The following is a 15828-nucleotide window of genomic DNA, read 5'->3' as shown; positions in this document are numbered from 1 at the left end:
TTTGTATGAAATCGAACAAAATTAAGTGTAAAGAACTCTATGTAAATATGTACAGATTTGAAGCAAACCTGGCGCACGCCATTCTGTATGCTTTAGCAAATCGCTCCGTCCAAAATTTCATGTCAATCGGAGAAACATTGGTTATTTGGTGACTACGTACATGAAATTGGAAGTCGGACAAAAATATATATAAGAACCGATAAATTGAAACTTACACTTCATTGTAGGGTCAATTCAAATCTAACCGATTTTGAGAAAAAATTATACATTTCATTCTATCGGTGTACAAATTGTGTATATTCTGACTTGGGCGAACTATTGTGGAAACGGACAAACACATGGAAGCTATATATAAATCTGAACCGATTTTTTCATATTTCAATAGGGTTTGTCCTTGTTAACAACATAATTTTTAAGTCACAATGTAAGTGAACCACCTTAAACAAACCAATTATTTAGTCATTTTAATATTATCATTATATGGTGCTATATGATATACCGTTATATGATGGCTAACCTGAAACTTGGGTTAATATAAATAATTTTGGAACTTATATTTGTTATTCAATGAGAACCCAAAATACCAAATAACGGCCAGTTCGGTTGGAACGTCTCCAAAATACCGAATCTAAATTTTCATGAAATAAACTTGTACCGTACTTTGTAATTTTATGTGTAAGTGTGTTTTCTTTACTTTCGATAAGTATAGGGTACAGTGTAGAGCAGTATCTTTAGCGAATATAATTTGAATCGCTTTTTGATACGATTTTTAAAAAGTTCAGCTAACCTTCGTCCGAATTTTGGGGTTTACTTAAAATATGGTTTGTACTTTTAATAAAATTTAACAAACATTTTCAAAGTAATGACTGACTCACCCCAACAATTGTATGAAGTTTTTGTAGGATCCTTTAATGCGTATTTTGTTTTATTCTCTCAATTTTATGGAAGGTTTCTCAAAGTAATTCGTCATATGAGTCAAGGCTGTGTAAAATCGGCTCTAAGAAACGATTTTTCTGATTATTTTTATAGTGTTTGGCACATTTTTTGCAAAAATGCCAAAACATACGCTAACGATTTTAAAACAACTGTCGAAAATTAACCTAACATCTAAAATGGCTCACCTTGTCAGCAAGAGCAAGGGATATGAGTACCACCATATCTATCCACCATCACTATCCAAATTTTCTCAACACTAAAATTTCAAAAATTTCCATAAATAAGTGTGAATGAAAATTTTGGACTTAATATCACATAAATGACCTCGACATTTTTATGTCTCCAAAAATTATCGACTACTTACCAAATGAATATATTAATAATATAATTTTAGCTATAGATGCTGGCAAAATAATTTCCTTTGTCATTTGTTTAAAATAATTAAAGCAAATGTCTCGCATGTCACTAATTTAGCACACATTTTGATGGATGAATGAATGACAGGGCTTTACCGGCTAAAGCTATCCACGTCAACCGTTAACTTATACATACAAAGTATTGTTTTTTTTTAATAAATATATTTTGCAAAAGAACATTTACAAAAATAGCGTACATATATATTATTTATTGTTTTTATTTATTCTTTTAGACCTTCAGGCTTAAGAAACCGGACATTTTGTGATTTTTTTGCGCGAAGAATTAGTTATTAACATGTGCGCATATTTTATTCAAATATTCTAATAGAAACATCTGGTAAAGGGTCACTCGATTCAAAGAAAATAGTTATGTTTTAAATATGAGCCTAAATCTGTAACTAAAGAATTACAATTCTTCGTAATTAACAAATAATTCTCGAAGTTTGTCATGTTCAAAGGGGAAAATAGTTTTTATGAATACAGTTTCTTTTCTTATTTGAAATATATATATATATATATAGCTTTTTACAAACTAAAAGATAATTAATCACCGCTCATTCTTAATTTATCACATCCAACAAAATTATTTGACAGTCCCCTACAAACTGTTTGCTCGTTCTTCTATAGAAAATAGTAAGAAAACTTTGTAAATAAATTTTTGAAGTATATTTCAGAAAACAGAAAATAAAAGAAAAATACTAACAAATTATCTTTACCCTATGTGGCAAACAAAATATTTATATTTTTTGCAATTAGCCAACGATATATTGAACAGCCTCACATGATATAGAACAACGAACCTTATGGAATATTTCCTATTATTTTGAATTATTGGCTATTTACGTAAATGATCTAATTATTATGAAAAAGTACATTGCACCGTTCGATCGGCCGGCCGGTCGACTTTTGGTCTGTGTGTTCCGTGAGAAATTCTCAAGTGAACGAACGAATAATTGAAAATTTATTACAACATTGTAGAGAACTTGTATTTAATATTTTATGGCAATCCAATTACGCGAGCGAATAAAATCCGAAAAACACACAAGCAGCATATTTCAATTTATATTCTATTAAATAATAATTGCAATTAATGTCGAAAAGTAATCATAAATATATTTGTATTGTTCACATAAAGCAGATTTCCTGCAAAGTAGCATTATTAAATCTGGGCATAAATTATTGTGGAAAATACAGCATAGAAACAAATAGTCTAATTGCCTTCTTTTTACCTATTATTTGAAACAAAGCGTTGCTAATACGATTTCGGAATTGTGTTCAAGTTCATAAACTTCACACACATGAACAGCATCATCGAAAATGCATTGCCACATTTAATTGGTGGCAATTCAAGGCTGAGAAAATTTGGTTAAGCGAGCGAAATACAATACGATTCGAATCAATCTTCTTGTTTGTTTTGTAGTTGTTGTTGATGTTAATGGCAAGAAAATTGAATTGAATTTTCATCTCAGCCATGACAAAGGAAAATTAATGAACATTTTACAAAGAAATACAAAAAAATACTTTGGTATTACAAAGATAATATCTAGTGAACGTGATCGATTGGAAATCCAAAATTTGCATGAAACGAAAAGAGTTGAACGAAATATCAATTTCCGATCAATAATACATGAAATTGAATTGTCAAAAATATGAATAAATTATATGAATATGAATTACTTTCGGCATTGAAAAATTAAATTATTTATTTATGTTTGGGAAGTCAATCCTCTGCCAAATGATGGAAGACATTTTCTGATTTTCTAAATGACCGCTTAAAATAATGATTTTATAATGTTATCGCCCGGTATTGAGCGGAATCTTGCGGAATGGGAAACCTCCCTACACAATTTGGCACAACTCATTATATTTGTCTTAAGAACGAACCCTATCGAAATTGAAGAATATCTGTTCAGATTTAGATATAGTTTTTATATATTGATTTGCCCGACTCAAAATAATTCAACCAAGTCACAATGTTTGTAAATGATGTACCAAAGATCCAAAGTTTGTTGGATAACTCCCATATATATTTTGGTCTGATTTTATGTAAGACGAGACGAAATTTGCACAGAGTAGCGAAATAGGTCTTAAATGATGTCGTTTTTAATTTATATTGAAATCAGTTCAATCAAATGATCAAATTTAGGTATGGCTCTTGTACATATTGTCAACCGATTAGATCTAAATGGAGCAGCCTGATTGAGCCGAATTTTGGCTCGGGGTGGCTAATTGAGCCTAGCATGATTTGAGTTGAGTTTGAAATCGGCTTAGATTTAAATTTAACTTCCATATATATTTCCGTTGGATTGTCGTTTTCATCTGTCAAATCAGTTATAAAGCAATTTTCGACTTTTTTCGGCAAACGTTATAAAATAAAAAAATGCGACAACACAATTTATTTTTATACCCTACACAACTACTGTACCCTACAGGGTATCGTAGCTTCGTGTGGCCTCAAGAATTTACTACGCCGCGAAAAATTGGTCCTAGACTCGATCGTCATATCTCGGCTGGCGGAGTCTATCTAGATATGTGTGTGCGACCGTCTGTCCATTATTATTTGTAAACACGTTACAATTAAGGACCAATCGCTATGAAATTTTGCATGTAGGACTGGTTCTGGCCAAAAAATACCCCTATTGTTTTTGGCAATAATCGGATAATATTAAGGGGAAGAAGTGGACCAAAAACTTTATTTTTGTATGTTTTTCTGGCCGCTCTTATGACCCAAACACCAAGAAATTTTACACCAGGAAGGGAATCTGGACAAAGAATAAATATGACTGTTTTGAGCAAGATCGGTCAATATATAGCAGTTCAAATGGAGCAAGACTTTTGTGTGAAAATGACAAAATTTGCATTCATTTTGCATTTTGTATGTACTCGGATGTGGGAGTTATACGTAAATATTTAAAGGTGTCTATGTGTTATGATATTGTTTAGTATTACTATTACCCCACTAGAGGGCGGAAATGTCGCGCTGATCGCTTTCTGAAATTTTACATGAAGTTGCGGTAATGGCCACGGACGACGCCTATAATGTTCGGTGATGTTAAGATGGTTTTTAGGGGTGCAATGAATCGAAAGCTTTTGTCAGATTTTCTAGTCGTTCTGGATACTATTACCTATGTGCAGAACATCACATAATTTATATGGTGGAAGAGATCTGTAAATTCATAAAACGGTCAATATTCCGAGGGTCAAATCAACCAAAACCTAAAGTGACCAAATTTTTTTATGGCGCAAATATTCACCTCGCGAAAACAATATTTGGAAAATATGCCAGGGTTATAAGGTGGAGCTGATTACCTATAATCGGTCAAGGGGGACCAGACATCTCGAAATAATGCCCAGGCTCCAACAATACTGCTCCGCTCACTGTTGTTGTTTTTTTTTTTGCTTCGATTTTGGACAATACCTAAAGTTTTCGATTTTTAGACTATTCGGAAATCGTCTTAATTATTTATACTTTGGAAAAAAAACCTCTCAACGACATATTCATTATTTTTATTATTTAGTAAAATATGAATTAATTAATTTTATAATGTAATAATAACAAAAGATGGGGTTTATCGATCAACTCCTTCCAGTACCTACCCATAAAGAGTCTAAATCTTTAAATCTTTTAAATCCAATATCAAGTGAATGAAATGCCAAATTTGATCCAAACCCTGAACATCGTAATATCTTTACCAAGCCTAGATCAAGTTTGAAGATGGGACTCATTGGTCTCCTCCTTCTGGTATATCCTTGGTTATGTTGTCTCATTTCGAATGTGTCTGGAATATTTTCAAATTTTCCTGTCACCACACCTATAAATCTCTATAAAAATTGTTCAATTCCTAATCATACATATATACGCACATATTCTTATATTTTTTAAGAAATAAAACCACATTTTTACCACAAATAAAAAAGACAAACAAAAAAATCTCCATACTTGACCGATTTATTGTTGTGGTCATTTTAATTGTTAATTCGTTGATCATTTTGTTGTTGTTGTTTTTCATATAATTCGCTATGTTGATGTACATAAAGTGTATGGCAATTTGTATGTATTGACCACAATATTTCACCACATTTCAATTAACGTTAGCATTTATCTCCGATTTCTACCCACTCTTAGCAAAATGAATTTCTTTCTAATGGCTTTTGTTTTCCATTTTATCTATTTTTAGGTACCGGAACATTTGGTCGGGTATGTCTGTGTCGTGATCGAATATCTGGAAAGTACTGTGCCATGAAATTGTTGGCCATGGCCGATGTTATACGCTTGAAACAGATTGAACATGTGAAAAATGAACGTAACATATTGCGGGAAATTAGACATCCTTTTGTTATAAGTTTGTAAGTATTTTGAAAAAATTAACACATTTTTTAAAATTTATATATTGAGAATATTGTCAAAATTTTAATATAACTGATATTTATTACCAAAAATCATTTATGCATATTTCCATGTCCTTAAAACCATTTTTTAAAAAATCCAAGTTTTATGTATTTTCTTAAAAATATTCTTTTAAAAATCCAAACCTTATGTATGTCCTTAAAAATATTATTTTAAAAATCCAAACCTTATGTATGTCCTTAAAAATATTTTTTTAAAAATTCACGCCTTATATAGGCCCTTAAAAATATTCTTTTAAAAATCCAAACATTATGTATGTCCTTAAAAATATTCTTTTAAAAATCCAAACATTATGTATGTCCTTAAAAATATTCTTTTAAAAATTCACGCATTAAATAGGTCCTTAAAAATATTCTTTTAAAAATCCACGCCTTGTATTTGTCCTTAAAAATATTCTTTTAAAAGTCCACGGCTTTTATTTGTCCTTAAAAAATATTTTTTTAAACATCCACGCCTTGTATTTGTCCTTAAAAATATTCTTTTAAAAATCCACGCCTTATGAATGCCCTTCAAAATCCACTCCTTATATATAGGCCTGATTAAAAAATTTCCAATTGATCGATCGTTTTAATTCACGTTTAATATTTTGAATCATGCATAGATATTTAATTATTTGTTTTTCTTTTTTTAGAGAATGGTCCACTAAAGACGATTGTTGTCTGTATATGATTTTCGAATATGTCTGTGGTGGTGAATTATTCACATATTTAAGAAATGCCGGTAAATTTAATAGATCCACATGTAAGTTATCAATTATCACTTGGTTAAGAGTGCATTAGCATTTACGTCATCTGCTGTTAGCAATAAAACCCTAATGGCATGTTCTATTTTGTTTTCTTCTTCTCCTTCTCACTTTCTGAAATATTTAGCAAACTTTTATGCCGCCGAAATCGTATTGGCCTTAGAATATTTACATTCATTGCAAATTGTGTACAGAGATTTAAAGCCAGAAAATTTACTCATTAATCGTGATGGCCATTTGAAGATCACAGATTTTGGCTTTGCCAAAAAGTTGAGGGATCGAACCTGGACATTGTGCGGCACACCCGAATATTTGGCACCTGAAATTATACAATCCAAGGGACACAATAAAGCCGTCGATTGGTGGGCATTGGGTACGTATCAGTGGTGTGTGTGAAATAATTGTAGATTTATTTTCTTATTTATTTCAATTTTATGTTCGCATTTAGGCATTTTGATTTATGAAATGCTGGTTGGCTATCCGCCATTCTATGATGAAAATCCATTTGGTATCTATGAAAAGATATTGGGCGGCAAAATTGAATGGCCACGTCACATAGATCCCTCAGCCAAAGACTTAGTTAAGAAACTGTTAACAAATGATCGAACAAAACGCTTGGGCAACATGAAGGTCAGTATAAACAAAATTTTAGTTGCTTTTGTAATTATGTTTCGTTGTTTTTTACAACTTACATACAACATATTTACACATTAAGTTAAATCGTCTGCATGATTGTTTTTCTTTCAATGATAAGGGAATTATTGTTGATGAAGGTTGAACATTTTATTTTTGTATACATCGACAGATTATGATTTTTAAATAAATTACATGAAGCATTAATAGAAAATGCGTAAGACGATATACGAATGTGCGTCGTCGCTGTAAACAATAAACTACCGAAGAAATCTAGTTACAAAGTTTAAGTTTTGCACAGACATTTTTTATACCCTTCACCACACTGTTGTACAGGGTATTATTTCTATGTGCATACGTTTGTAACAGGCAAAAGGAAACGAGATAGACGCATAGTTCCTTTTGAGAATATGCATAGAATCACATTTGCAATCGATTTATGAATGTCCATCCGTCTGTTATTGTTAAGTTGTAAACAAAGCACAGATCGCATTTATAATCCGATTTGGATGACATTTGGTAGAGCACATTTATTTGGCCGAAGGACGAACCCTATTGAAATTGGTGAAAATCGGTTCAGATTTAGATATAGCTTCCATATATTCGATTTAATGTAAATGGTGTTCCAAAGTGCCTATATGTATTTCGATTTAGCGTACTGAACTGAGTTTAGAATGATATGTGATACAGTAATTTTCGGTTAATTGACCCTACGGTTAATTGATTTCCATGCTTAATTGAACCTCATGATGGGGCAAAACATATTGCATACGAAAACACATATAAATTTCCTCGGAAAATTAATCCCTGTTAATAGATTTTCCCGTTTAATTGGTTCAAAATTCGTGTCATCAAAAATAAATTTCCTCTTATATTCCTCTTATATTCGGTCCAAAGACGAACCCTATTGATATTGGGAAAAATAGGTTCAAATTTGGTTATAGCTCCCATTTACCGATTTTATGTAAATGGAGCATCAAACTCCCAATTTGAAATTTAGCATAGGTTGTAGAATGACATATAATGTTAGTCGGTTCACATAATATCCATGTCGATGTTCCTTCGAAGAACGTCGTCTATTAGGATATGTATGTAGAACACACCAAGGTGTTGAAGGTTATCATATAGTAAGCCCAGTCCGACTTTATTACTTTCCTTATTCGTTTTACGTACATATTTGACATCATTAATGAATAACAGTAGGGTACATCTATACTAATTGAAAACATATGTTTATTGCTAAGGAAAAACCGCGAGAAAGCGAAGGTGTGATTTCTATAATTGAACAAGCAGTTCAATTAAGCGGGTATCGGATAATTGGTTTCTCGGTTAATTGAACAAAAAATTGTGCAAATTTTGATGTGCAATTAACCAAAAAATATTGTATATGTATTTGAACGACTCTACATTAAAATTCTAATTAGGCTGAGAATTTCCAATTTTCGATAATTGGGACACATATTTCAACCGAATTGGTTGTAATTTGATATTTTAGGGTTTTTGGGTAATAAATTTCCCTACATAAATTATCCAGATTCCTCTATTATACTGTAACACAAAAATAAGCTCATGGTCTGGGGTGGACAAGTCATTATGGCGAAGAAAGACCTTGGTGAACATATAAAGACCTCAGACGGGCAAATTCGTCATAGGTCAAGTTTTGAGTTATGACGTGAGAAGCATTTCACAGTTAACTCTAGGTTCATGAACAAAAGGCTTTATATATTTGTTTGTGGCTATTGCAGGTTATTTTTCTTCCCAATTTTCAAACTAAACTATCACAAACTGCAAACTATCACAAGACTAGATTTGTTATATCCAAATATATTACATAAATGGCGCTCATATAATTTTAGATTGAGTCCTCAAAGACAAGAAAACGATATTCGTATGTTTTCATCATTTTTCCTTGTACGAAAAACTTCCAGGTTATACAGAAGTGTCGGATTCGTCTGAAATATTTACCATAAATATGTAATATTTCTCATTATCCGATGTACATTAATAACATTCATTTGCGAAAGCAAATGCGGATCCGACAATCTTTGAAGGGGATTTTCAAATAATAATAGTACTGTTTTTTGTTTTAATCAAACGATTGAACTTACATTTGGAAGCGCTTCGATATTTTGAAAAGGTGAAATGTTAATCAAAAGATAATGTGCCAGTGGGTTACAACATTTGAAAAAATAAAGGTAGGTTTAAGTCCACATTGTGGTGTATCTTCATATATATATATATATCCATGTTTTCTCTTCTGATGTTTTAGCTACACTTTCCAATAATATTCATTGCAATAACGAAAAACCCCAAGAGCGGCTGAAAACTTCATTTCAAATAAATATCGCTGTCCCTATGTTGAAGGGTATAAAAAGTTCGCCCTGGCCGAACTTAACACCTTCTTAGATATTGACATAACAATTTGTCTACTTACATCATTTTACATGTCTATCTGTATCACCCATATATTATTTTGAACACCTTATACAAAAGTTCAAACCTGCTTCCATATGTCAGCCTACACATGAAGATGTTAAATGCATCGATTTAACAAATCATTTCTATAATTAATTATTGTGTTTATTGCAGTAGACCAAAAATAGATGTTCTAATATAATTTCAGGCTATTTTTTTTTTTTTTTTTGATAATATGTAAGCGGCGCTGGCACATATTTGCTTGCGACCGCCATCAAAGGCCATGAAGCACAAAATCACAACGATTGTAACATGCCAGGAAAACGTGTGCAACATCTAATGTACACAAAATATATGTATATAGTTTTTATTTTACAACATTTTGTGAACATTTTCATATGATTTATAAAATTTGAAATTAATTGTAGACAGTGGCCGGTCGAAATATTATAAACAATAATACTGAAATATTACAAAAATGAAATAATTGAAACTGCGATGTGGAAAATTGAAACTACATTATCTAATATATTTTTAAATATAAAATATGACCTCTCTACAATTCCAATTAAATCAATTTTCTGTTATTATTTTTCAAATTGAAAGCTTATCAGTAATAATTAGACTAACGTATTAAATTGTTATTTGCCAATTAAAACAAGAAAAAATATTGTTTTACAGTCATAACAAAATCAGGCAAATACCAACAAAAGGTGTTGTTGAAATGTTTAGCTGACCGCAATGCTGTTTTAAATTTATTCTTAATGCAAGCACAAAAACAGAAATTTATATTAGAAATCTGAAATATAGAAACAAAAATATAAATTATGCGGAAATAGGTACTTTTTATCAAAGTGTAAATTTTAATACTCCTGAATAAGTTGGAGTTTAGTAATAATATAAAAAAACCTTTGAAACCCTGAACATTTATTAAATAAATGTGATATGGTAAAATATGTACAATTATTACAGCAACGTAAAGTTTTGGCCTGCGATACAATAAAATAATTAAATTACAGGAATCGCGTGTTTGTTTGTACATAGAAAAAATAGTATATTATATGAATAGTTTGCATAGTGCATTCTTTGGAGTGTTGTTTGTTTTATGGCAGGTTTCTATGGCACAGAAACTCTGGTCGTTTTAATTTGTCTATTTTAATTTTTGGTTTTTTTCTTCTGTTTTTTTTTTCTTCTGATTTTGTGTCTTATCTCCATTCTTCTTTTTACTTACATGTCCTACATCGTTAGAACAATCATAAGCATACAATGTTAAACATTCAGTTGGGTTTATTGTTCGTATCAACACTTGTTTTATATATTGTATTAAACATGTACATATATCGAAATAATTTGGAAAATACATACGCGAATTTTGTATCACCAGTGTAGAGTTGGTTAAGAGTATTGACGCTCAGAACTTCCCAAAATCTTACAATGGAGTAAGTCCTTTCAAAGCAGATTGTCTACCGATTAAAATAAAATTCAATGTCGATTTATGCATGTCCGTCTGTCCGATAGAGAATATTTAAGGGAACCCCCCCCCCCCCTTCTCACGATTTTAATTTTTCAAGATTTTCAATGTGCTGGTAAATCAATACCAATGCTTGTTAAGGTTTGTAACTTTGCACATATATATTTGAAGATTTAAAAGAGAAGGAAAATAATTTACAAAAAAAAATTTTGTAATTGTTTTGTTGTTGTTTTTTGTAATTAAAGAGAAGTCCTTATTTTTGATGGCGGGCATGATAACTCCTCACTGGAACATCGAAATCCGGAAATTCCAACGGTGTTAGAGTACATGTCTGGCTCTCGTATGAACTAGGATTATTGACTTCGCTCTAAAATTAACAAAATGGCGGACCTTTGAAAAAATATTTTTGGAAAATCGCCGATTTTTGACCAAAAACCAAGTTAAATAATAAGGAAGATCTTTGCCGATTGGCTTTATCCTAGTTCATACAATAGCTATAGACTCACAGAGAAACGTGTAAGAATTTAGAATCGATTGGGTTGTTAGTTTTTGAGTTATCGTGCCCGCCAGGGACATTCTTGAATTAGTGTAGATTCGAATTAAATCAAAAAAATTTTTGACCCCGAGAATGGGGGGCGGTCCCCTTAAGATAGAGAATTGAAATTTTGCACATACATTGTTACTACTGCAATTGAAATTTAATATGTTGAGTTCTCATTGGGTAGCAAATCTTGTTACCGAAAATGATCAATAGTGGTTCATCTTTTAGGATAGTCTCCATCTAGGGGTAGAAAATCTCCCTACCGGAAGTTATCAATATTAGTTCATGTTTCGGGGAAGCCTCCATAGAGAGTTACTCCCATTATTCAGTATTTTATGGAGTTTGGGCACTTTTTCAATTTTGATGTAATTAGGCCCTTTGAATGCCCATTGGGTAGCGCATCTTCCTATTGGGTCACTTATCAATATTGGACCCCTTTTTCGTTATTTTTGGCACGTTTTTAAACCGAATTAGCTCCAATCTAATATTTTGGTCACATTGGGAAGAGAAATGACAATCTCTGGGGTGGGTTTTGATTGCTAATTACGGAGTATCAGCTTTTCCCATAAAAAATTAATACCGGTCCAAGTTATAAGGCCATCACCCCATTATCGGTTTACATGCAAAGGCCCCCGATTAATTTTCCGTACGTTGGTGTTCCTAGTCCAGTTCTCCAACCTATTATTTGGTTTTTCATTTTCCCATATAAACAAAGGATAAAATATGTTTATATTTCCCTTCAATTATGATATAATGTTTTACACTAAACATCAGAGCTGTTGTAGGCATAAGCATTCCTTTTTTCTGAATGATAGGTCAGTATTTGGAGGTCCAATGGATAGAGTATCAAATGGTTGACACCATCCGACTATAAAATTTTCTTTTCTGATCCGTCATGTATATTAATACCTGAAGTTAAAACTGAAAGTGTAAATATACCACCAGCTGTCAATAAAAACAATCCAAACGTTTCAGAATCCTTTTCATTCATTCTGTTTGTTTTTTTAAATCACATTAGACAAATAATTTGAACTTCATATTTTTCTTAGAAAAAATTTAAAACTGCGACGACAGTTGCTTCTGGATTGAACAGAATCAAAGTGAGTAAACTTTGACACATCTATCGAGCTTTTATTTTAATAATGTAAATAATTCTATCGGAAGGCAAGTACTCTGTTCGATGTGAAAGAGGCTTAATTCATTAAATTATTAGGTGAAATTAAGTAAAAGTATTCGCAAATGTGTTGAAGTGCAGAGTACACGTCTTAAAGAAATAAAATTTAATTTAAGTCTAATTTTTGCATGATTTTCTAATTTAAATCAAGCGAATGATTAAGTTTTCAGTACATAAATCGAATTTTATTTATTTTATATATATGTTTCAAAACTCTTAAATGGATTGCTATTTTTTCGAATGTAATTTTTTGTAAATTTTAATTGTCACTGTATATTGAATTTATTTTTTGAAATCATCGGTTAATATTTTAGGGATTATATGGACAACATTTAGTAGGTCAATTATCAACATTTTTATTCCGTAAACATATATTTACTCTTATGTTCCCTCCGGATATTCGAACTTCATATACGTAGTGTGACAGTGTATAAAAGTGGACATTTTGATATCAACTATATTTTACAGAGGTCTACATATTTAAATCAGCAAAAATATATAGTTCAGAGGTTGCCCTCTAGGGTATAACATTGTGTAAACCGACCGACCATACAGCTTCACTTGCTAGTTATATCATAAGTTGTAAAAAATATTATGCAAAAGTTCAGTGCATAATATTTTTTTAAATATTTGAGCCATTATCTTTCTCACTTTGACAGAATGACAGATAAACAATTTGTATAATAACATTCTCAAAACTGAAAGAAAAAAAGTTATCCTTAGATGTGTAGATGAATTTCATTCATACGTATATAGATACTTAGACTTGTCCGAATGATAATTAATGATGATTGCGGCTTCTAAATTATGTTTTCTTTTCCATTTACGTTCAATGTTTTTCTATTTATTTATTTACTTTATTGATTTAAATATATACATATATGTATAACCGATTGTATTTGCCATGTTTTCTATCTTTGCAGAATGGGGCTGATGACGTTAAAAGGCATCGATGGTTTAAAGATTTGAATTGGGATGACGTCTACAACAAAAAGCTTAAGGTATGGCGTTTGAACAATCTATCAACAACAAAAATAACATTTAATTTTATTCTATGATTTTAATTTTAAGTTTGAAATGCTTTTGCTAACACGAAAAAATAACCAAAATAAAATCTAGTACACACCCACAAATAGAAAAACATTTTGCTTTTCAAAAAAAAAATTAATTGTTTATAACAAAAAGATGTACGCACGTGCATCCATTTAGGTATTGGATTATTAGAAATGATTAATAGGCTTCAAGTGGCTATTTTCTTAATTATATTTATATGTATATATGAACGTTTTAGCTTATGATAAAATATTCATATGCAGAAGAAAGTGTTCCATGTTACATCGATTATATACTGAAAGACGTCAGTATGATTTGAATAAATTAAAAATATTTTCTTTCCGGAATATTTAGAACAAGATTCATTGAAGTTATATAGGGTGTATCTAAATTTATATATTTTGTATATCGAAGAGTTTAATTACGGTTGCCATTTCAATTTAGTTCAGGCTGCGTTTTAAGGCTGTACGTCGAAGTACCCATAAATTCCTCGCCAAAAGGATGTTAGTTTAATTCGTCTTATCCAGTTCGGTTTTCGAATTTCCCCGAAGACTGCACGCAAAAAGTCGCCATAAGACCAATTCTACCGAAGAAACAGGCGGCCCTACTTCAAAGTACTCCTTATCTCATTAATCGCACCAAAAGGCTTTCCTTTCATTGGTGTCTTTTGTTTTGGAGAGAAAAAACAGCGTGGTTCAAGTCCGATGAATATTGTGCTTGAGGCATGACAACGGGGTTGTTTTTGGTCAAAAACTCACTCACAAGTAAGCTGAGTCCATATATGCATGTCTGTCGTCTGTTGATATAATTAAAATTGTAAACCAAGTACAGGTCGCACAGCTCGTTTATTTGGTCCAATGACGAAATATATTGGAATTGGTTTCTATCCATTTTATGCAAATTGGGAATTTTTTTAGTTTAGTTTTTCGAAACTACACTAATTTAAGTGAAAATCTCAAAAACTCTTTAAGATATAGCCGATTTATTGTGTCAGCATCAATTGAGGGCAAGAGTGATTCTAAAACTATAAAAGCATTTTTCTCGAAGAAGTGATTTTACTAATGGCGGGCACGATAACTCAAAAACTAATAATTCAATCGGTTCCAAATTTTTACACGTTTCTCTGGGAGTGTATAGCTCTCGTATGAACTATGATAACACCAATCGATAAAGAACTTCCTTATTTTTTAACATAGTTTATGGTAAAAAAATATCCGAATTTCCAAAAACATTTTTTAAAGGTCTACCGTTTTGTAAATTTTTGAGCGAAGTCAATAATCCTAGTTCATACGAGAGCCTGGCATGATCTCTTTCTAACACCCTTGGAATTTCCGGATTCCGATGTTCCAGTGAGGAGTTATCATGCCCGCCATCAAATATAAGGACTTTTCTTTAATCACCAAAAACAACAACAAAACAGCCACAACCAAATTTTGCAAATTATTTTTCTTTTCATTTAAAACTATTTTATTTATGTTTCAGGATAGCCACCATATGAAGGCTATTATTTGGTATATTGGGTTCTCATTTAATAACACATATTCGTACCAAAAATTATTAACACTGACCTAAGTTTCAAGGTAGCCCCTATACGAAGGTACTCCCAAATATACGGTATTTTGGACACTTTTTCCAATCGAACTGGCTGTAATTTGGTATTTTGGGTTCGCATTGTATAGCATATCTCCGTACCAAAAATTATTAATATTGACGCATGCTTCAGGATTGCCCCCACATAACGGTACTCTCCAATACTCTGTGCTTTTAGGGATTTTGGACAGGTTTTCCAACCCAGTTGGCTGTAATTTTATATTTTGGGTTCCAATTGAATAACATATACCAGTACCAAAATTTATTAAGATTGACCCAAGTTTCGAGTCAGCCCCATATAACGGTGCCCCTAAGTATTCTAATTGTTGTAGGCCCGCAATGTGGGGGTTTTTGACACGTTGTATAATCAAATTGGCTGTAATTTGATATTTTGAGTTCTCGTAACGGTACCACCACATCTCCGCACTAGAAATTATTAATATTGACCC

General features: G+C 31.6%; 1 protein-coding gene across 1 annotated transcript in view; it reads left to right on the top strand.

Moving 5' to 3' along the window:
• LOC133334503 (cAMP-dependent protein kinase catalytic subunit 3) overlaps nt 1-13770 on the top strand; it is a gene marked incomplete at its 3' end in the record, with an annotated part of 34782 nt that extends 21012 nt beyond the window's left edge. Inside the window, exons 2-7 of the mRNA XM_061542819.1 lie at nt 5531-5699; nt 6392-6501; nt 6630-6875; nt 6951-7132; nt 12612-12662; nt 13660-13770. Of these exons, the coding sequence (XP_061398803.1) occupies nt 5531-5699; nt 6392-6501; nt 6630-6875; nt 6951-7132; nt 12612-12662; nt 13660-13770 (869 nt within the window). The remainder of the gene's footprint in view (nt 1-5530; nt 5700-6391; nt 6502-6629; nt 6876-6950; nt 7133-12611; nt 12663-13659) is intronic.
• Between the last annotated feature and the right edge of the window lie 2058 nt (nt 13771-15828).

This window comes from Musca vetustissima, unplaced genomic scaffold, assembly GCF_032173495.1.
Source record: "Musca vetustissima isolate MV318-11 ecotype Yass unplaced genomic scaffold, APGP_CSIRO_Mvet_v1 utg129834, whole genome shotgun sequence".
NCBI classification, from domain to species: Eukaryota; Metazoa; Arthropoda; class Insecta; order Diptera; family Muscidae; genus Musca; species Musca vetustissima.
The sequence above is the reverse complement of the archived record's forward strand: the minus strand, read 5'-3'. Positions and strand labels throughout refer to the sequence as shown.